The following is a 24,210-nucleotide window of genomic DNA, read 5'->3' as shown; positions in this document are numbered from 1 at the left end:
GGGTTCTGTACTTGAGTGCTTTTATTTTCTGTGTCTTCTCTTTTTCTTTATCTCTGTCGGGGTGGCGGGTGGGACTGGGGCCTTTTCCTCCTCCGGGGTCTTTTTGTAGAACCGGGGTTTTTGGGCAACAGGCACACTGCATGTTGGGGTGGCTTTTTTGCTTATTGCAGGGGTGCAGGGTGGGGGGTGTTTTCTTGGATGTTGGGGGGTGGATTGGTGGGGTGTTTGAGGTTCGTGTTTTGTTTTTTCAAGGCGATTCTATCTTGATAATGGAATTTTCAGTTGTCATGCTCATTCGGGGATGGTTCCTGCATCACTTTGTGGGATGGGGGGTAGCGGGTTGAAGTTTGTTTCATGGAATGTCAATGGTCTAGGGGATCGTATAAAGCGGGGGGTGGTGTTGCGATGCCTGCGACGTTTGTCTCCCGATGTTGTCTTTCTGCAGGAGACTCAGCTAGTGGGTAATACTTGTCATGCAATGAATAGGTGGGGCTATCGTCTTGTTGCGCATTCAGGATTTACTACGGGTTCCAGGGGGGTGGGCATCCTTATCCGGACTTCCCTTCCCCTTGCTATAGATGATGTAATCCTCGATGATCGGGGGCGTTACGCCGTCCTCGTGGGGCGATATGAGGGCCGAACCCTTTCTCTGTTTACCGTCTATGTGCCCCCCGGCCTACAGTCCTCTACTTTTTCCGATTTGGGCCGAGTACTGTTGGGACTCCCTGATGGTGCTCTTTTCATGGCTGGTGATTTTAACGCTGTTCTCTCCGGCCTGAATGATCGTCACTCCCCTAGGGATACTCCTTCGGCCCAATCGTGGCTGGGTGGCTTTTTGGATACTTTTGGTTTGGTGGACTGTTGGAGACTTATGCACCCCACTCAGCTTCAATACACCTTTCATTCTGGAGCCCATGGGAGTTTGTCTAAACTGGACTACTTCCTCATGCCAGCTGCACAGACGTCGGCTGTCCGGGAGATTAGACACCTTCCCCGGGGCATCTCGGACCATTCTCCGCTCTGGCTTTGTTTTGATGTGGGGGTGGAGGCGGCGGGCCGGGTGGCCCCTATCAACCCTTGGTACCTGACCTCCCCTGTGACCCGTGGTCTATTGATTAAGTCCCTGGACAACTACTTCCTAGATAACGTGGGGTCTGTCTCCTCTGCGGTGTCCCTTTGGGAGGCTTTTAAGACAGTGATTCGTGGGCAGGCCCTGTCTCTCATTGCTGAAACCAAACAGGCGAGGAATCGGGAGTGGTGGGTCTTGAAATGGAAATACTTGAGCTGGAAGCTGACTTGGAATCGAGTGTTACTCATGACAAGCTCCATGCCCTGGGTCTGAAACAATTTGCCTATAAGTCTCTGGTCACGGATGCGGCTAAAATGATGTTTCGAGAGCAACAGGGTCGTCTGTATGATGTTGGGGACAAAGCGGGTAAATTGCTTGCCTGGTTGGATAAGAAGGAGAGGGCGAACCGAGTCGTGCCTGTGATTCGGACTTTGAATGGTGTGAATGTGACTGACCCAGTTGAAATAGTTGATCGCTTTGCTGATTATTTTCGTGCGGTTTACTCCCCAGTGTCGAAACGGGATACGGACGACTCTCGCCTCTTGTTGCGCGACATAGCTTTGCCCTGCCTCTCTGACTTGGAGCGGGTCTCTATGGAGGCCCCGCTCTCTACGGACGAAATAGCGACTGCGATTCGCTCTCTCCGTTCGGGCAAGGCTTTGGGCCCGAACGGTTTGCCAATCGAATTATACAAACTGTGTCCTGATAAGATTGCGCCCTATCTTCGAACAATGTTTTCGGAGTCCCGTGAACGGGGTGCTCTTCCTTATGACCAACGCCTAGCAACGATTGTAGTAATTCCTGAGGACGGTAAGCCCCGGGATCTTTGTTCGTCGTATAGACCCATCTCCCTGTTAAATGTTGAGCCCAAAGTTCTTGCCAAGGTCTTGGCTACTCGCCTCCTAACGGTCATTAGTGACTTGGTTCATCCGGATCAATCTGGTTTTATCCCGCACCGTAATACGGCTCTGAATCTGCGTCGCCTCCACGGAGCCATCGCGAGGGCGGGGCTTCTGACGGAACCGGCCATTTTGGCTTCGTTGGACGCCTCGATGGCCTTTGATACGATAGAGTGGCCCTACCTTTGGGCGGCTCTTGAGAAGTTTGGTTTTGGCCCGGGGTTTATTGGATGGGTGAAGCTGCTGTACACCGACCCCCTGGCGCAGGTTGTGGTTAACGGCCGAGTTTCGGTTCCCTTTTCCCTTGGTAGGGGTACCAGACAGGGCTGCCCCTTGTCTCCACTGCTGTTTGCTCTCGCATTGGAACCGCTGGCTGCTTGGCTTCACTGGGAGCCTTCTATCAAGGGTATACGTTGGTCCCCGGATCTTGAGGACCATGTTTTGCTTTACGCGGACGACATTCTTCTTTACCTTACTTCCCCGCGTAAATCTTTAAATGTTTTATTTGATGTTCTCACCTCGTTTGGCAAGAATTCTGGTTTGGTTATTAACTGGGCTAAATCCTGTGTCTATGTTCTTTCGGGTGATTTGCCCCCATTGCCGAACAGAGTTCCTATCCAGATTGTTCAGTCCGGGTTCAAATATCTGGGGATTTTTATTACGCTGGATTCGTCGCTCCGGTTTGAACGTAATCTCCTTCCCCCACTTCTTAGACTGAGGCTGGACGTGGCCCGTTGGCGTAGATTACCGTTGTCGCCGCTGGGCAGGGCCGCCCTTTTCAAAATGATGTCCCTACCACGATTCCTTTATGCACTCCAAAATTCTTATGATCTTATTCCTGCTACCTATTTCCGAGAGGTTGAAAGTCTGCAAAGGCAGCTGATTTGGGACGGGCGTCCACGTCTCGCCCTTGCGAAGCTCACCATCCCTTGGTATGACGGGGGCATAGCACTTCCTGATATCAGGAGATATTACTGGGCTACCCAACTGTCTGCCATTAACCATTCAATGTATTCCCCGGGTCGGAACCCGGCCTTTGAAATGGATAGACTCCAGCTGCCGGGTGGGGACTTTAATAGAGCGCTTTATTCTAGGTCGGCTGGGCGCCATCTTACGGGCCCTACCAGGATCGCGGTTAGTGTATGGCGCGCTGCGAATGTAAGCCTGGGGTGGGATGACCGAGTGACGCTTGCTACTCCGCTCTATGCGTCTGAGCGTCTGGGATGTCTCTGGACGACGAAGGGGTTTGACCGCTGGGATACGATTGGTATTTGTAGAGTGGGTGATGTATGTGTGAATGGAGTGGTGAAGTCCTTCGAGACCCTTCGGAATGAATATGAACTGAGTGATAGGGAATTTTTTAGATATTTGCAGGTCCGTCATGCCCTCGCTTCTGTTCTGACTTCTGGTGCCGCTCTCCCCGAATCCTCCCCCCTCGAGGATCGTATCCTGGACGGCCACCTCCCCGATAGCACTATCTCCTTGATTTACAAGAAGCTGATTCACAATCGCGCCGACTTGCTTGTTCGACTCAGGGAGGCTTGGGTCGGCGACGGGCTGGAATTGGATGACGAAGATTGGCAGTCGGCGCTGTCTTCTCCAAAAGAGGTCGCCATTCCCGCCCGCCTCCGTCTGGTTCAGCTCAAAATCCTCCACCGGGTGTACGTCACTGGTCCTCGTTTGGTTGTGATGGGCTTTTCCCCGGATGGCCTGTGCAAGCGTGGGTGTGGGATGAGTGCTACGTTTCTTCATGTTATTTGGGAGTGTCCGAGGGTGGCTGCCTATTGGACGGAGGTGCTTGCGGTGATGGCTGATGTGACTGGAATTGCTCTGCTGCCAGAGGCCCGGAGATGCCTGTTGAATGTGTGGGAACCCACCGACTACTCGGTGGCCCAGACCAGATGGGCGACCCTGGGATATATGATTGCGAAGCGAGACATAGCGCAACTTTGGGGCTCACACAGGCCCCCCAGTGTCTCTGTGTGGGAAGACAACATGGACTGGTCTATGTTCCGCGAGAAGACTGCTTACACAGCCAGGGGCAGGCCTAGGACATGGACGAAGATCTGGAGTCAGTGGAACGCCTATCGCGGTGATATTTGCGCTCCTCCCTTGGTTGACACCCCTGATGTTATCCTGTCTCCCTAGGCCGACGTTCCTGAACTTTCGTATACTGTCCCTTGATTTGATTGACCTCCCCGCTGTCCCCCCCTGCCTTGCCTTATCCTGCTGATTGTGACTTTGGATTCCTGATTAGTGGGGTTCCCCTCCCCCTCCTGGGCTGACTCCGTTTATTATGCATTCGCCTTTTAGATGTTTGTTTGTTTTTGTGTGTATAAAACGGAAAATTGTCTTCTCCTGTTCTATAGTGTGGGCGACATCCTGTATCCGGTTTGTGCCTGCCCGCCGGAAAGGCTCTCATTGTTTTTATTACGTTGTGCTTTGCTTTTAGCGGCCAGCCCGTGCGGTTGTAGGCCCATCTCTGTAACTTTGATTTTGTTGCTCAATAAAAGTTTTTACCCAAAAAAAAAAAAAAAAAAAAAGAATTGAGACGGCGTCAAGTTCCTGCAGGGAAATCTTTACCATTGTTAAGGAGTTTGTAACTCCTAAGGCCAGTGTGTCGCAGCATGAGTTTTCTGAACCATGGGTGGTTTCATTAGCTAACTTTTTTACAACTAAAATTAAGCGGATTCAAGATTCTTTCTCCTCCTTGAGCCCTTGTGCTGCTACTATTCCAAGGGATCTGCTGTTTTTGACAGCCGATACTGGTCCTTCCTTATCGGAGTTTCCAGCTATCTCTGATTCCATCTCTCAGGACCTCCTATCTAAACTTAAGTCAGGTTCCCCCTTGGACCCCTGCCCCGCTACTTTTTTGGCTAGGGCTGCGGAGGTCTTGAATCCATTGATTAATCCAATTCTTAATTTGTCACTGACGAGTGGTGTTGTCCCTATGGTCTGGAAACAAGCAATGGTTGTTCCACTCCTTAAAAAGCCTGGTCTTGACCCTGAGAATCATGCCAATTATAGGCCAATTTCCCTTCTACCTGCTCTTGCAAAGATAGTGGAAAAGCATGTTCACTCTGTGCTCTCAACTTTCCTCGAAACCCATGGCCTGCTGCACTCCACCCAGCCGGGCTTTCGATCCAATCTAAGCACCAAGACGGCACTTCTGGAGGTTAATGAAGCCATTAAGGAAGTGCTGGATTCAGGTGGTAGAGCCATGCTGGTAATGTTAGATCTGTCGGCGGCCTTAGACACCGTCCCTCATGAGGCTCTCCTCAGCAGACTTTATGAGATCGGTCTGAGAGGGACGGTGTTGAGCTGGTTTAGATCTTATTTAGCAGGTCGCCGGCAGATGGTCTGGGCCCCCCCTTACTCTGCCGAAGTGCCGCCTTTGGAGGTCGGAGTTCCACAGGGGTCGGTACTTAGCCCGACTCTGTTTAATATCTTCATGACCCCTCTGGCGGTGCTGGCAGAGTCCTTCGGGGCTCAGATCATGTCATACGCCGATGACACCCAGCTCCTTTTCACTTGTGGAAGGGGGCGGAGTTCAACGGAGAGAGCATCCGCTGCTGCCTTGGGGCTGTTTTTGACTGGTTTCAGCTGACCAGCCTCAAGTGCAACCCTGATAAATCAGAGGTGCTTTTCTTCGGGTGTCAGGCTGACCCCAGCTGGCAGGATTGGTGGCCTGTGAACATGTTCCCTCCCTCGTCCTCTTCTCTGGTGGCCAAGAATCTTGGGGTAAAATTGATAACAGCCTGTCTCTTAAGTCCCAGATTCTGGGCCTGACTGGCACCTGCTATGGTCTCCTTAAAATGTTGCGCACATTTCTTCCCTTGCTTCCTCTGGTGCATAGGAAGACGACGGTCCAGGCTCTTATCTGCTCCAGGCTGGATTACTCAAATGTCCTATACTTGGGTCTTCCGGACTATCTACTCCAAAAGCTTCAGGTGGTCGAAAATTCGGCGGCACGGGCAATTTTCGGCTTGCCTCGTCGTGCGAGAGCCTCGGACCTGTTACTCTCCCTACACTGGCTCCCTGTTAGGAAGCGGATTGTTTTTAAAGCACTTACGCTGGCGCACAAGGCACTCCACGTGGTGGGAGCGGAATACATTCAGAAACGCCTTGCTTTCTACAAACCCACAAGATCCCTTAGATCGGAATCCCTTGGTCTGGCTATTGTCCCTGCTGTTAGGAAAGCAAGGGTTGGGGGACGCTCTTTCAAACATTTGGCTCCTCAGCTATGGAACACTCTCCCCCTGTTGCTCCGCTGTACTTCAAATCTGTTGGCCTTTAGGAAAGGTCTGAAAACGTGGCTTTATGGACAGTGATTGTTTTTTCCTTCTGCCTTCTTTCTTGTTTCCTTTCTGTAGTTTTGCTGTGGGTCAGAAAGTGCCGGGACACTCCTCGGAGTAGCCGAGCGCTATATAAGACACCCATAACATAAACATTATTGTGAAATCGAGTACACCAACTGCCTTGGCTTTAGAGCAAATATTCACTGCCACGAGCTAAGGTAGTGGCATGTCAAGATTAAAAGTTGTGGAACCAGTATTCTAGACCTCTCACTAATGACAGCGAGTATATGAAGTTCAGAAATGTAAGATGAACTTTCAGTAATGCATGAAGGCCTCATTCTGCAAGGTACATGGATTGTTATTCATCAAAATCTCTGACAACAAGTAGTCGAATTTGCCCAAGAAGGAGATCGAGGAATAGTTGCCACTAAGAGAGCTCTCCGTGATCTAGTCTGGTTTCCGTATATTGACCAAAGGGTCAAGAAAGAATTGAAGACTTGTCACATATGCAACTGTCTTTCATCTCAAGTTAGTCAGCAACCTTTGATTGTGTCAGAATTGCCCCATCATGCTTGGGAGAGAATTGCTATTGATTTTTTTATGGCCCTCTGGATAATGGACATTATCTTCTAGTTATTGTTGATCAATACTCCCATTTTCCATTGGTAGAATACCTTTCATCCACTACACATGAGCAGGGTTATTCAAAACATAGATGGCATCTTTGCGACATGACTTGTACCTGCAATCTTAAAATCTAACAACGACCCACCTTTTAATAGTCGAGAATTCAAAAACGTTCTAAATCACCTCAATATAAAGAATCAAAAAAAGCACTCCCCTTTGAACCCAGGCCAATGGTCTGGTAGAACGCCTCATGAGTACTCTAAAGAAATCTGTTCAGCATTCTACATTGGGGAAGCTCGACCTCGAAGGTGTTTTGAACACTATTCTTTGAGGTTACTGTTTAACCCCCTCACTCAACCACAGAGGAAACCCCTGCAACTATCATGTTTGGAAGAGTCATGACAACGAAGCTTTCCCAATGGACGGGGCTGGGTGTGACAGGGGATACATCTGCATTCATCTGCATGCTGATAGTCTACTTGGGCTGGGAGAGAGGTGATTCACACTTACATTTGAATAGGTTCTGTCCTGTCCTCACTCAAAGGGCTGATTTACCCCCTAGTGATTGTCTGGAGCCAGGAATGGGCTGCAAGGGACTGTTGAACACTTCTGAGGGTTCATTTGAAGTCACCCGTTCATCAAGTACATTTTGTGAGTATATGTACTGGAACTCTGATCCCCTGTTTTTAGACGCTGCTTGGGACTTGAAGCCAGACACTGTTGGCTCTACAAACTGCTCATTGCCATGAGGACTGCTGTGCTGTCAGGAGCAACAACCATTTCGACTAACTGCCTTGTTGTGTTGACCTGCTGCTGCTGGGCTGCAGGAGGGACTGCCAATCTGCAACCTACCTGTATGTGCTGTCTGATGCCTGCCACCTCCTTTTGTGCCCTGAACTGCTCTGCAAGGGTTTGTTTGACTGCCCCCCGTTCTCTTGAGATCTCAGGGCCATCAAAGACCTTGTTGCCTCTTTTCTCCAAGACTTCTGCTGGGTGAGCCCATTATACAAGGGCTAGCATGTCGCCAGTGCACCCTTCTGCACCAAGGTAAAGCTTTGTGTATTACAGGAGAGTGCACCATGGTCCTACAGTGCAGCGCTCTGACCAGGGGAGTGCCTTTGTGCCTTCTAGGGAAGTGCTCCATGTTTTACAAACCAGCATGTGGTGAACGTTTTTCTCTAGCGAGAACAGCGTTGTTTCCCCTGGAGGCAATACCAGAGAAACAAACACGTCCTTGAGCCAGTGTGCTCACTGCAGCGGAATTGTATTGTGAACCTCGCCCCCGGAGTCTGGCAAGATATCACCACCGTCAGATGCCACCAAGAACAAACTAGTGTGGCCCCTCTGGTCGTGAGACTCGAGGAACAGCCCCCTGAAGACTTGCTCTGAGGTGATACAGTGCTGCTTCCAAGGTTGAAGAGCTACAGGAGCTGCACACAGCCTTCAAAGCAGGCCTTTCGATTACACGTTGTTCCGTAACATGCGGCGGCCAGCATTCTGAGGCTCATTCCAGCCAGCCTTGTCCTCTGGTTTTAACGCGTTTACTGCACGAAGCTCTCAACATCGGGTCCCACTCCCGAGACATGACAACATTGTTAGCAAGTTACAGATGCCCTGATGACCGTGACCCTGCACCCACAAAGGTACTGTGAGGCGGGTTGGGTCGAGCAGAGTGGTAAAGCCGCCCTGCTCTCCTTCACGGGTGGCTTGGTTTCCCTTGGGCAAAGAGACGCCATTCAAGCGGCCCCGGCGGGCTCCAAATTCGCAAGAGCGTGAGGGGCATTTCTTGTTCAGCATTGTCTCTGCTCTGGAGATGACCTCAAGAATGGCGCAGGACTGTCCATAGAGGAGAACTGCTGGAAGACTCAATCTCAATTACTGTTTGGCGTTTAGTAGGTGCTCCTGCGCCGTACGTTTGGTTTCTAAATGCAATCACTTCAACCACATTCACTACAGTTACCGTATGAAGTGTAATAGGAACGCAGGTGCGCTGTTACCTATGTTTTCATAGTAATGTGTGTTTTTCTCTGTCAAACCCGCATTATTTGCACTAACTGTGATTTAGTCATTTTGGTCTTGTTTGATGTACAATATAGAATCTTTTTTTACTTAATCCTGCGTGGATTCTCTTTTGTGGTTTACTCACTGTGTTGCTGCGCGAGTGTGTTGCACAAATTGCTCTGCACATTGCCTCTTTAAACTAGCCTGACTGCTCTGCGCCAAGCTACCAGAGGGTGAGCGCAGGTTATCTCAGGTGTGTATCCGACTTACCCGGACTAGAGTGGTGGATTCTGCCTGGCTTAGGTGCCTACCCTAGCCAACTAGAAACCCCATGTCTAACAGTGGTTCTTGTGAATCACTTGATTTCCCAGCATGCTCCTGCTGCAGGACCAGGTCAATGCACTTTATGTAGGAGGACTAGCCACCATTTGTGCCTCAAAGGGAAGTGTGACTCTTTTTCCTAAAACATACATTTTTTTCCCTGAATTGTAACTGTTCACTTCTCCATATTATATCAATGCAGCTTTTTCAAGAAATATTTTCTTCATGTAAATTTCAATGTTTTTTCTATTTTGCAGAACAACAATCACATCTAGAAAATATGAATGGAAAAGAAAGCCATAAAGGTTCCGGAGTCAAGATGAATTTTACTAAAAATATCTACTTAAAAAAACGGCACATGAGTGAGAGACGCTTTGCTTGTAATGTATGTGACAAACGATTTATCAATGAGACACTTCTTGTGAGGCACAAAAAAGGACACACCAGCCTCGGGTCATATCCCTGCGAAACGTGTAAAAAGTGTTTCACTCAAAAGGCAACTTTTTTACAGCATCAAAGAACACACACTGGAGAGCGGCCTTATCACTGCACAGTGTGTTCCAAGCGCTTTGCTTATAAGAAAGGCCTTGAACGGCATCAAAGCGTACACACAGGAGAGAGGCCTCATCAAAGCGTACACACAGGAGAGAGGCCTTATCACTGCACAGAGTGTTCCAAGCGCTTTGCTAATAAGAAAGGCCTTGTACGGCATCAAAGCATACACACAGGAGAAAAGCCTTTTCACTGCACCATGTGTGAGAAGAGCTTCAATCAAAAGGCAACTCTACTAAAGCACCAACTAATACACACCGGAGAGCGACCTCATCACTGCACTGTGTGTTCAAAGCGCTTTTCTCAAAAGGGAGACCTCGTACGGCATCAAAGTGTACACACAGGAGAGAGACTTCATCATTGCACTGTGTGTGAGAAGCGCTTTTCTCGTAAGTCGACCCTTGTACTGCATCAAAGAGCACACACCGGAGAGAGACCTCATCGCTGCACTGTGTGTTCCAAAACCTTTTCTGAGAAGGCAACCCTTGTACTGCATCAAAGAACTCACACAGGAGAGAGACCTTATCATTGCACTGTTTGTTCAAAGCGCTTTTCGCAGAACGGAAGCCTTGTACGGCATCAAAGCGTACACACATAAGAGAAGCCTTTTCACTGCACTGTGTGCGAGAAGAGCTTAAATCAAAAGTCAAGTCTCGTCACACCAAACACACAGAAGAGAAACCTTATCACTGCAAAGTGTCTTCCAAGCGCTTTTCCCAGAAAGAAAGGCCATGTACGGCATCAAAGTGCACACACAGGAAAGAGGCCTTATCACTGCACGGTGTGTGAGAAGAGCTTTACTGGTAAGGCACATCTTCTACGGCCCCGAAGTTTACACTCCAGTGAGAGGCCTCATCGCTGCACTGGGTGAGAGAAGAGCTTTACTGGTAAGACACATATGCAACGGCACCAAATAATACACACTAAACTGAACCCTATCACTGCACAGTTTATGCCAGGAACTTCACTCAAAACAAACGTTTCTGCAACACCAGTTAATACAAACAAGATTGATCCATTTTCACTGTAACAATCTTATGTCCGGCTTACCCCAAAGTAAGTTTTACTGGAATGTTGTGACTTAGCGAGGGCTTATAGTAATAAATTCCTAACGGCCAGTGTTCCCTGTAGGGAGCGTGCATTTATTGTAATAACCCTGAGTGCGCAAACTGCGTTGCGAAGCGCATACACTTCACACATCACTGAGGCACCATTTGCAGCTCTTGCTTTTAAAAAGCGAGCAGCGTGGAAAAAAGAGATCTCTTGCATGAAGGAGCACAGAGAGCATATCTTGGGCCTAGCAACATACCAACGTGGAAGAGAGGAGAACGTTGCAGCATGCCTCTTAAACGGCAGGTATCGGATTGCCGAGGGTCACAAGTTGTGCAGCATGTTTCTTCTTCGCATGCTGTTTGCTGCACTAGTTTCTGAGAGAGGCTGCAGGGCTTTACTGGCAGCTGTGGCTCTCCGGGCGTGATTCACGCCTTGCAGATTCATTTATTTTAAAAGTCCATGCACTAATTAGCATTGTTCGGTATTTAAGGGCACGATGTATGGCATACTGATGTTTAAGTCCCAGCTAAAAGTGTTCAAAGGCAAGCACTCCGTGCATAATGGTATGCCTGTGCTAAATGTATTTAGAGAAGTCATTTCTGACCCTGCCGCAAGCACTGAGGTGCCGGGTTTTTAGGAACCCGGTGGTGCCAGGGGATAACACCCGAAGACCTCTGAGTTCTCCCTTGTTCCGGACCACAGAAACAATGAGTCTTCTAGTCGCAGTCAGAGATCAAGTTTTATTGGTAGCTATCAAGTAACACGTGCCCTAGAAGCACGACAAACACGGGTCATGTATTCTCAGGAGACTGTTCGTGTTCGTTTTTACAGAACCAGCCTTCTCCTTATATACACAAATAATGGCTTCGAGCAAGAATTCTTGAGTTTATGATATGGCTATAAACATATTTCTGCAATAATACAAAGTGCGGAGTCATGTAAGCAAGCCCACATTTTAGATGTCATAGATTACCCAGTTAGGCCCGGAACTCCCATCAGATATCGATGAAACCTCAATAAAGAAGGGCACCTCCTAGTCATAAAACTGGCCATAAACAAGGAACGTGGACAGGTGCATGTTTGCAGAAAGCATGGTCTGTATGTAGTGAATGGTTTGTGGAATGTTATGCATTGATGCTATCGTATTCGGCCACTGGGCGAGCAGCTGCCCAAACAGGTTTGGCTTAAGGCCATGGAGTCAGTTGGGACAGGTCAGGGGGAAGTCAGGGAAGGTGGACGTGTCCCTTTGGATCAAGCTCGACCTTTAATTGACTTAACATGAGGGCAAGACGTAAGATGGATGCCGTTCACAAAATGGAGTCTAAGGGATTGGGACTGTGGTATATAAATAAATAATACCGGGACTATTTTTGACTATATTAACAATAACAGATAGCTCAATAAATAAGAGGCAGGATCCGATGTGTCCGAGTCAAAAGGATTTATTCAGGCAAAAGGGAAGGGACTGGAACGGGACAGCCTGAAATAAAACAGGAAGGACGGAAGGCAGCTGCAATGCTTCATCGACAGTGCAGCATATATATAGTAATACATTTCCAATACATTACATACAGTAGGCGTAACTTATGACAAACGTAAGATAAGAGTACATGCGTGGAGAAAGAAAGGCGTGTACAGGGCGTGTATCGAGACATGTGGTATGAAACGTCACAGAAGTCTCATGAATGGGGCGGAAACATGGAGGGGGCTACTCGAGCAGCTGGGACCTTTAACCTAGTGGTGCGCGCAAACGGGCAATGACGTGTTACCAGGGAGAACTGGGGGCTATGACTTCTGCACTAGAAGAGGAGACTAAAGTCTGCGGTGTCAGGACGACATGTACCTATAGCATATCTGGTATCTGGTGTTTGGAGTACATGTTGATAGAATCCAAAAGTTATCAGGGCAAAGGCTACTTGACACTAAGACGGGAGCATGCATTATTCTACATGTATTGCGTGTGCTAGGAATATTCTATGAATATTAATACAGTATTTCTCTTACATGGAGACAGAGAGGCTAGACCATAGCTGGAACTGTTGATGCAGTTCAGTAGCTTAGGAATGCAAAGAAGGAGGGCTGGACTGATAACTAGAAACATAACATACTCTTGGCAGACAGGCAGGCAGAGCCAGGCCGGGCCGGGCACCGCGCGGCAGGAAGTAAGTGAAGGGTCAGGGATGCAGGTGGGGGCTGCATCGCTCCTCGGAGTGGGTTCAGGAAACTGGAGCTTGAATCTGATGTCCGGGCCCTTTTGAGGCCTAGAAACGGGGACAATGCTTGGAATTAACGTGCACACTGTAAAACGTGGCAACATAGGCCTAATACTCGTTGCTTTCACGAGAACTGGAAACTGGCATACTAGAGTTGGACACAACTATGATTGCGTCTTTAATCGATCATAGGGGATACATGCATATCGATCATGCACATATAGCATAGGATGGGGAACACGTAGGCACATATAACATGGCAAAATTTACTTTTCCACATTCCCTCCTTGTGCCCTACGTTTCCATCAGGAAACATCAATATTCATGATACCATCTATCTGTTCATATAGCATCATTTGCTCGTCTCGAATTGTCTTGGAACGGGATTTAGGACTCGGAATACAAGAGGTAGCACACATGCCGCAAATCGCAGGGCCACATTGTAAACAGAGGCAGCAACTGAATATGATCATTACTGCTATACCTAGGAATGACAATACTTTCCATCCCCAGGCAGAGATGATACTCCAGAGCCAACCGGACCATGTCCAGGTGCCTGGATTCTGGTGTAACTGATGGGCAATTTTATGAAGTCTGGTTATAGCTGAATAAACAGACAGCGCGTTATTTGGAATGAAAATGCAGCAACTAGATCCGATGACTCTACAAGCTCCTCCTCTATGGGCCAGTATGACGTCAAGAACGAGACGATTTTGGAGCACAACAAAACGCATAGCAGATTGCTCTTCGGTTAAGTTACCTAGAGCGGAAGTAGTCTCATTCACTACTGCTTCAAGGGTTCTGGTTAACCTACGTATTAACTTACTATTCTGGACAGGTCCTATAAAGAAAAAGAAACCTTTATTGAAGTCTTGATATTGTTCTAGAGCAGTTTCAGTTTGATCGACAATTGGGGACTCAGTCTCCCTTTTATGTCTAACGTGTACTAGATGTGTGTTTCTGTGATAATCGGATGGGGCTAGAAATACTGGTGGCAGTAGGAAGGCAATGTAACATGTTCCATCCCAATCAAGGGATAGACGAACATATGCGGTCTGACCACAAACAAAATAAGAATGACGTGAGGTTTTGAAAATAGATTTCCCACTGTCACTATACTCGACAATAGTAGTACAATCACTATGTCCTACATGTGCGGAACCATTCTTTCTGACACATAATTCGCCTTTGACTGGTAGTACTGAAATAGCAGGCAAATCTGGAGTAGTATCGGACTGAACATTTAGAACCATGAAATTCGAGGAATAATTACCTAAATCATATACTTCATTTTCTAGATCTAACCCTGTTCTATGGGAAAGACCTTGCTTGTCTGGGAAACATGTACGATTCAGAAGGGACATATCAGTTGAGGATAACGTTAACGTGGACCATGCTCCACACGAACCATTATGTGAAAACGGATAAGGAAAAAGTGGCAGAACTCCCTTCGGTGTCTGGAAAGGGGGGAGTCGACCACACACCCAACAATTTGTGGCATTGCTGGTCTGGTGTGAATAGTGCAACATTCGGATAAAAGTGTTGTTACGCATAGCAAGACGATAGGATAACTCGTGAGGAGGCAGATCACTAAATGTGTGCTCTACTGTAACATTAGACAACATATGTACATGTGAAATAGGAAAACATAGATGTAACGCATAACTTATGCATGTAACCATAAGACTTAGGAACAATAAAAAGAATAGAACGATAATACATCTTTTAGAGTTTTGACTAACTCTCTCACTGTGTGGGTCTGTCTCATACATGTCAGGAACCTGTCTAACCGTTTCACCCGAGAGGGACTTAGACAATTAAACTGGCTGACTTATTTTACTAGACCGGAGTTTTGCTTTATACTCCTGCTGTGGAGTTTTCTCTAACAGGGGAATTGTAGATTCAGAGTCTGGACAGTTCTTAAGAGCGGGGCAGTCCTTGAGAAATGTTTTAGGTTTTAGTCCATGGAATTTTTTAACGTGGCTCATATGTAGCCACCCTTTACGATTTTCCAGCTTTACTGCTGTCCGGGTGGTGAGGAGGACCAGGCGGGGCTGCTTCCAACGGGGCTCCAGCAGACTTGAACGATCAAAGTTCCTTATAAGGACCATGTCACCCGGAACGACTTCATGCGGTTTCACCTCGGTGTTGTCTGGAAATGCAGCGGCAACCTGTGAACGACAAGATTGTAGTGCAGACATCAAGGAGGGCAAGATAATCTGTCAACATATTACTGTCAATATCGGTAATGCTACGGGGTCTAGGAGTACCCCACATGTTGGGGGGGCGGCCAAATACTATCGAGTAGGGAGATAGACCTGAACGGGAGTGAGCGACCATTCTCATGTAAAAAAGGGCAACTGGCAGTGCTACTATCCAATCTACACCTTTCTCTGCACACACTTTGGCAATGCGGATTTTCAGGGCCTGGTTATGTCTCTCTACGAGACCGGCTGCTTCAGGATGGCGTACACAATGGAACTTCCACTGGTACCCTAACAAAAGGGAAACTTGTTTCATGAGCTCGGATGAGAATGGCTGGCCGTTATCTGAATACACGACCCTAGGTAGTCCATAGCGGGGAAAATACTCACGAACCAACTGCCTGGCAGTGGTCGCGGCTGTATAATCTGGAACTGGATATGCCTCTGTCCACCTGGACAAAGCACATACAACTACGAGGACATACTTGAAACCTCAACATCGCTCCATCTGAATATAATCCATCTGGAGGACTTCAAAAGGGTGGTCAGGAGGTTGGAATCCACCTTGTTCCACCGGGACACTTTTACCTGGATTGAACTGACAACATATCATACAGGTACGTACTTTCTGCTTGGCTGCTGCTCGTAAATGCTTGTTGAACCAGAGGTTCTGGATACTGTCTAACATGGCTTTTTCTCCTAAATGTGCTGGACTATGTGCGGTGTTAATAATGATTTGAACCATAGAGTCGGGGAGAAACCATGTGGCTTTTCCCTTCGTCAACCATCCTTGATCTGTCTGGACCCCTCCTTGTTCGGACCACTTCTTGATTTCATCGGGAGTAGCATGTAACTGTATATCTAGTACATCTTGTGTAGGGTCCTTAACTGTCATGCAAGTAGTCTGATCTGGAACGTCTGTCTGTGTCGTATTAACTGGAATGTCTGGAGTCTGAGCTGTAAGCTTGGCTGTTCGATCTGCTAGATCGTTACCTTGGGAAATGGTGTCAGTGGCTTTCGTATGTGCCTTGCACTTCATGATGGCAATAGCTGTCGGTAAATGTATTGCATCTAACAGAGCTTGAATGAGGAGACCATGCTGAATCTTGGTTCCATGAGAGGTCATAAAACCTCTCTCCTGCCAGAGCACTCCAAAGTCGTGTACGACTCCGAATGCATAACGTGAATCTGTGTATATGTTAACCTTCAGGTTCTTGGCACGTATGCAGGCTTGGGTCAGAGCGATGAGCTCTGCTGCTTGAGCAGACAGGGTGTCAATACGATGTGTTTCTATAACCTCGGTTTCAGTAGTCACTGCATACGCGGCTACTAGTTCTCCTGTACTTGTTCTCATACATGAACCATCCACATAAAGTGTCAGGTCGGGATCAGGCAATGCAATGTCTGTCAAGTCTTGTCTAGGCTTTGTCATGATGTTAACAACTTCCACACAATCATGTGTGGCAGGATTTGAAGTAACTGACGGTAACAGGGTAGCTGGATTTAAAATGTTGCAGCGTCTGATTTCTATGTGTGGCTGAAATAATGTCAGTTCATAACCTGTTAAACGTGCAATTGTCAAGTGCTGAGTCTGTGTTCGGTTTAAAAGAACTTCCACGGAGTGTGGAACTTGTACTGTCAGGGAGTGTCCTAACACTATGGAATCACTCTGTCTGATAGCTAGAGCTGTGGCTGCAACGGACTTGAGGCACGCAGGCAGAGCCTGGGCCACCGGATCTAATGTGCTAGAAAAATAAGCACAGGGCTTGTATTGTCCTGCTTGATCTTGTGTGAGAACAGATAATGCAGTACCATCACGTTCTGTAACAAAAAGTGTAAAAGGCTTACTGTAGTTCGGTGTTGCTAGAACAGGTGCATTACATAAAGTTTTCTTTAATTCATTAAAAACAAGTGTATGTTCCTGGGTCCAAGGGAGGACAGTCGATACGGCTGCCTCCTGTGTCGTTAACTGTATCAGTGGCTTGGCTAGAAATGCATACTGAGGAATCCATTGTCTGCAGTAAGAAGTGAGGCCGATAAAAGCTCGCACCTCCTTCTGTGTCTTGGGCTGTGGAAGACATGCTATTAACTGGATACGGTCAGGTGTCAACTGCCTACCCCTCTTGGACAGTAAGTGTCCTAAGTAGACCACTTGCTGGACACAGAATTGCAATTTGGAAGGGGACACCTTGTGCCCCATGTCGGCCAGAAAATACAGAACTGTAAGTGACGCACGCTCGCAGTCACGTTCAGAACGAGCTGTGATCAGTAGATCATCGACATACTGGAGCAGGGCAGTGTCAGTTGGCATGTGAATATTGTCTAGTTGTCTCTTAAGTGCTTGACTGTAAATACTAGGACTTTCTGTAAAACCTTGAGGTGCTCGTGTGAATTTATAGCTTCTTCCATTTAAACAGAATCCGAAAAGGAACTGGCTGTCTGGATGAATGGGGACACTGAAAAATGCGTTCTTGAGATCGATAACTGTAAAGAACGTAGCTTCAGAATCAATGGCTGTCAATAGAGAAGAAATATCTGGGACTACTGGGTACTGAGGTATAATACATTTATTAAGTTCTCGAAGGTCAATCACTAATCGATAAACTGGAGGTGCATTTGGATCCGTACGTTTCAGGACTGGAATGATAGGAGAATTACATACATTGGAGTCAGTTTCTACAACCACTCCTTGAACAATAAGTTCGTCAATAATTTTGGATAAGGCTGCTACAGCCTCAGGTGGCAATTTGTACTGTCTGATTCGTGGCAAAACAACACCTTGCTTCAGAGTCACACGGTGGGGTGTGATATGCATACAACCTACATCAGTTGGACCTTGCGCCCATAAATGCTGTGGTACATTCAATAATCTTGGATCAAAATCACGTAATACATAATGACCTTTAAAATCGCGCAAGAACAGGCGGACCCCTTCTGGGGAGCAGCATATGACTGCCCCTAATTCTTTCAATGTCTTAATGCCTAACAAATTTTCTGGACAAGACTTCGTGAGTAACAAATCTGTAGTTCGGGACAATGGACCAACTTCTAGAGTAACTGGTTTCGATATTTCATTAACAATAGGCTTTCCTGAAAATCCAAGGGAAACATTTCTAGAGCCTGAGAGTGGAGCCCCTGGAACCTCGTCATGACTGATGGTAGTCCTACTTGCCCCTGTATCAATCAGAAACTTTCTGTCTTTCCCCAATACTTGACTGTGTACATAGGGACCCTCTTGATCTACAGGTATCTCGATGAGAGGCAAGCCTACCTCCCTCTCTAGGCTGTTTCATGAATATGGCTGATAATCTGGATACTCTGTCTGTGCATACTGGTACATCTGCTGTGTAACATGCTGTGTTGCAGCGATAGGCTGCGGTGCGGTAACTGACTGTTGTGCATTCTGTGGTGGCTGGGAAGTCTGTGAAACTTGTTCTTGTCTAGGCGGACGTGGTCTCTCTTTAGTTTTACCAGTAGCTATGTTGTGTTTCAGAACTGCACACTCGTTTATAAAATGACCTGGCTGTTTACAGTAATTGCATGTCCCTTTAACGGGAGTTGCAGGATGACTGGCTTGATTCGGACCCCTCTTCTGACTGTCTTGTGGAACAGATTGTGCAACTAATACTTTCATTTTCGTGTCTTTCATACGTCTCCTTTCGTGTTCCTGCTCTTCCCTGATTCTGTTCTGGTGATACTGGAGCATTTGGAGCATCTGTGACGGAGTATTAGCTTGCCAGGTACTTTCGACTTTCAGTACTCGATTTTTAACTTGTGGACTTGAATTCTCGACTAGTTTGGTAACAAAAAGATGAGGGTTTGACTCACTACTTGTTTTCAGACCACTATTAATAATAAAACATTTTTCAAATCTAGAATAAAAATCACTAGTATCTTCGTCTTGTTTCTGTTTGTAGAGGACCTGGATCAGAATGTTGATCCTCATACAGCGTAATGAGGTGCTGGATCATATACATACCCACCAGACGCTGTTCGGCTGGGGGCAGTTTCAGAAACATTTGTGCCACTATTTCGTCTGGAAAAGTGGTAGAATCAGTAGTCCACCGGACTGCTGATCGGGCTCGTTCTTGTTCATGCATTGTACTAAGCTCGCTATAACCTATTCGTGATTTCAGAATGTGATCGGTAGCTTGGAATACTTGCTCAAGAGAACACTGTTCTGGTGCTGGAGGAGGAAAAACTTTCTTGTAATCTGGGCGTGAATGTCGGTCGGAAAGTCTAGTTCTACCTACATACGCTATTCTGGAAGGATTCTCGTCGTCTACCTCTTCAGTAGAAGAGTCATTCTCTTTCTCGGTTGCTTGTCTTGCTTCTTGTTTCTCGTGTAACTTTATGATTTCCCTACGGATTTTCTTGTACATACTTTCTATACAATTTTGTGTCTTGTGTTTTCCCTCTGCTATATTGTCACTCCACCTAGTCAGGGCTTTCATTTCTTCTTGATCTTTTTCTGGACAATCTTGCTCTCTTATTAAACAGTTAATCAAAAACTTTAGAATCATGAGCTGAGTCTCGACTTTTCTTTGAACCATGGCTTCGTGAATACTTTCTGGATTCACTCCTGTACGGATAAAACGATATATTCTGTCTAGATGTTCTCCCATATCGGGCAGGGTGTCCAAATAATCGACAACCCGTCTTAAACGTAATGAATATATGACCATATGACCTTCGCCTGGAACTGGATCATAACGGCATTCAGTAAGGGCTCGCTTGATATCTGCGTATGTAGTCATTTTTGGCGTACGCTGTAACGCTAGTTCATGTAGCGTCAGCCGTCTGGTTTGAGGCGGGGTACGAAGAGAACCTCACCCCGCGGCTCCTAAACTAGAATCGTCGGTGTGTACTGTACGTGCTGGTAGAGTGACTGGCAAAGCGGGTACATGTACTGTGGGCTGGGCCGGGGGTACTGTAACAGGTGCTGTAACATGAACTGAACCCACGGAACCAGCGACTGGAGGAGCCGGAATTACATTATTAACGGGAGCAGGCGGAATAGGATTTGTATATTCTGGGACTGTATCGTCCAAATAGGACGAGAGAAAAATATCAGCTGCGGTCGGTTTGTGACGTAGCTTAATCGGGACCAATGGTGGCGGGAAATTACAGGGTGCTTCCGGGGTTGCTTTTGGCAAGCCCTCGGCAAGAAGAGGATACATACCTTTAATAAGGGCATTTCTCTGTCTGTCTGACTGTTCTGCTCTAACTCGTTCACCTTCTTCGATTAATTCCCTTTCCTGGGCTTTTTCTGAGGATTCCCTACTTAATTCTGTTTTTCTGAATTATTTTTCGGTTCTTTTATGAGATTCTTTGCGCCATAACTCGATGGCATCTTTCTGGGACTGTCTGGCTTTCTTTTTCCATAATGCTTCTTCTACTCGCATGATGCACTCGGCATCCCATGTACCTGATACGGGCCATCTATATTTCTCTTCTAGTTCCTTGGTATAGTCCGCCCATAAGTCTAGATATATTATGGCATCTAAGCCATGCTTGTGATACATAAAATGTCCTGGACTGTCCCTAGGAGGGACAGGAACTGCTTCTTCGAGCAACCCTTTTCTGGTCTTTAACTGACGTAATTTCGAGAATAAAGGCATTACAAGAATATACTTGGAACACAATACACAATAATCACAGTAAGAAAACAGCGAACAAAACATTCATACCACGACATAAAAATACATTGATAACAGTTCGAACAGAATATTACCTGATACACTGAAAACAGAACACATGAATTTCTCGAGAACGAAACTTTCTAGAATTACTGGCTGCACTGCTAAAACAGTACAGAACATACCGGTCCCATAAAGAGACACGTCAGGACCCGTATCCACCTAGGTGAATACTTCGTGCTGGATCTGCGTACCCAAACCCATCGGACCAGGAACAAACTAATGCTCCTGTCTAGATACTTCCCCTGTGGCGGTACTCACCGGGAAAGCAGAAACTGGAAGGCCTCGGACTGAACTTGACTGGACTGCTACGACGTCGGACTACGAACTTCGGAAACTTCGGTTACAGGTGGGCCTCCGGATACTTCGGACCTTGCTCTCTCGGCTTGGGCTCTGGTCGGGACGAACCGCATTCCACACCGCTTCGTCTGGATGTCGGACCGCAGACGCCGTTTCCTCCGTGGGCCTGAGGGAGACTTGAAGCAGAAATATCTGCCGGTGCGCAGTAGAGTTCCGTCACAGCTGTAGAGGGTCAGGGGACCTGCGTGGCATCGCCAGCGCGTGAGGAAGGGGCTCGTCCCTATTCGGGCGCCATTATGTGGTATATAAATAAATAATACCGGGACTATTTTTGACTATATTAACAATAACAGATAGCTCAATAAATAAGAGGCAGGATCCGATGTGTCCGAGTCAAAAGGATTTATTCAGGCAAAAGGGAAGGGACTGGAACGGGACAGCCTGAAATAAAACAGGAAGGACGGAAGGCAGCTGCAATGCTTCATCGACAGTGAAGCATATATATAGTAATACATTTCCAATACATTACATACAGTAGGCGTAACTTATGACAAACGTAAGATAAGAGTACATGCGTGGAGAAAGAAAGGCGTGTACAGGGCGTGTATCGAGACATGTGGTATGAAACGTCACAGAAGTGTCATGAATGGGGCGGAAACATGGAGGGGGCTACTCGAGCAGCTGGGACCTTTAACCTAGTGGTGCGCGCAAACGGGCAATGACGAGTTACCAGGGAGAACTGGGGGCTATGACTTCTGCACTAGAAGAGGAGACTAAAGTCTGCGGTGTCAGGACGACATGTACCTATAGCATATCTGGTATCTGGTGTTTGGAGTACATGTTGATAGAATCCAAAAGTTATCAGGGCAAAGGCTACTTGACACTAAGACGGGAGCATGCATTATTCTACATGTATTGCATGTGCTAGGAATATTCTATGAATATTAATACAGTATTTCTCTTACATGGAGACAGAGAGGCTAGACCATAGCTGGAACTGTTGATGCAGTTCAGTAGCTTAGGAATGCAAAGAAGGAGGGCTGGACTGATAACTAGAAACATAACATACTCTTGGCAGACAGGCAGGCAGAGCCAGGCCGGGCCGGGCACCGCGCGGCAGGAAGTAAGTGAAGGGTCAGGGATGCAGGTGGGGGCTGCATCGCTCCTCGGAGTGGGTTCAGGAAACTGGAGCTTGAATCTGATGTCCGGGCCCTTTTGAGGCCTAGAAACGGGGACAATGCTTGGAATTAACGTGCACACTGTAAAACGTGGCAACATAGGCCTAATACTCGTTGCTTTCACGAGAACTGGAAACTGGCATACTAGAGTTGGACACAACTATGATTGCGTCTTTAATCGATCATAGGGGATACATGCATATCGATCATGCACATATAGCATAGGATGGGGAACACGTAGGCACATATAACATGGCAAAATTTACTTTTCCACAGGACAGAAACTACGATTTAGGGGCGTTGGCAACCCTCGATTGTGACGCAAATACATAGGAATGATGTCCTAATCATTATCGGTTCATGGACACCAAAATCGTCATGGTACGTTGATATTTTGTGACACGAGTATTGGACCTCGATATTGGGATAACAACAGGGTCCAGATTTTCAGAACCACAGACCCTCCTTTTGCCCTTATGTAAGGCAATAACTCATGTTAATCCGAGTCCAAATCTGTATGAAGGAATTCGTGGAGATGCTGCTGTAACATCATTCTGTTGCTCAGTTCGTCCCTTGACACAGGCTTCCGTACACATGAAGTAGCACAGAGGCCACAGAGTGCAGGAGCGCACTGTACACATAGGCAGAACATAAACAGAAGTGCTAAGATCATCCCAATGAAGATCAGTGTTTTCCATCCCCAGCCGGTGATCAGTTCCCAGAACCACCCTAGCAAGGACCAATCCCCTTTCTCAACGTGAAGGGAACCAGATATTTCATGTAGTTTAGAGATGGCCTGGTATACTGTCGGCGCATTATCAGGGATGAATATGCAACAACTGGATTGGATGACTCTACACACACCACCACGATCGGCGAGTATGATATCAAGGGCAATTCGGTTCTGAAGGGTCATAAGTCGATCCGACTGAAGCTCGGTTGTCAAATTGCCAAGTGCTCCGGCCGTCGTAGTCACGGCGGATTCAACTATCCTTGCTAACTGGCGAATATTCCTGCTGTTCACCATAGGCCCCCAAAATGGCAGAAAACCTTTTGCGAAGTCAGCGAATTCCTGACCCGCGGTGTCGTCTTTACTCACGACACCTCTAGCTGTCCTTGTCCGATGGTAATCTGCTCGGGCCGTGTAGGTGGGAGGCAGCAGAAATTAGATGAAACACGTGCCTGAGAAGTCAGGGGGTAACCATGTATAGGCTTGGTCGTGGCAGACGAAATACGTACCTTTGGTTGCTAAGAGTATAGGGGAAGTTCGGGAGGCGAACACATATGTTTCTGTGCAAATGCTCTTTCCTAACTGTGCTGTGGGATCCCTACCAATACCTTGTAAACATAAGTGACCTCGGTGGGGCACTATCCAAACTGAGCGGGATTTCTTTGCTGCTTGGCTCTTGATCAGGTAAACGCCATGTTTGGTTACGTTCCAACGAGTGTATGGAGTCAGTTCATCTTTGGGGATAGTCAGATATGTGTCGATATCCCTACTCATATTTCTTATCCCTGCTATTAATGCCTTGTTACTGGAATCGCTCTCAGTGGAACGGGTCGGGTATGGTTCTAGGGCGAATAGGAACATGGTCTGAAAAGCCCACAGAGAACCATAATAACTAAATGGCAGGATGAAGTATGGGATACCCTTATCAGTTGTGTGCGGCATGAGTCCGTATATCCAACAGTTTGATGTGTTCATTATAGACTGGTGTTGGTGTAGGAGTTGGATGAAAGAGTTATTTACAAATTTGAGTCTTCTGGCAGACTCGTGTTCAGGTAGAGGGTGAAAA

At 47.1% G+C, this 24,210-nt stretch overlaps 1 protein-coding gene across 1 annotated transcript in view; it reads left to right on the top strand.

Moving 5' to 3' along the window:
- Positions 1 to 24,210, top strand: part of LOC144759165 (uncharacterized) — a 113,685-nt gene that overhangs the window by 58,182 nt on the left and 31,293 nt on the right. The window contains 3 exon segments of the mRNA XM_078646471.1: positions 9,473 to 9,799; positions 9,914 to 10,417; positions 10,496 to 10,609. Coding sequence (XP_078502597.1) covers positions 9,473 to 9,799; positions 9,914 to 10,417; positions 10,496 to 10,609 — 945 coding nt within the window.

This window comes from Lissotriton helveticus, chromosome 1_1 (assembly GCF_964261635.1).
Source record: "Lissotriton helveticus chromosome 1_1, aLisHel1.1, whole genome shotgun sequence".
Classification (NCBI taxonomy): Eukaryota; Metazoa; Chordata; class Amphibia; order Caudata; family Salamandridae; genus Lissotriton; species Lissotriton helveticus.
Note: the sequence above shows the minus strand (reverse complement) of the source record. Positions and strands in the feature narration are given on the sequence as shown.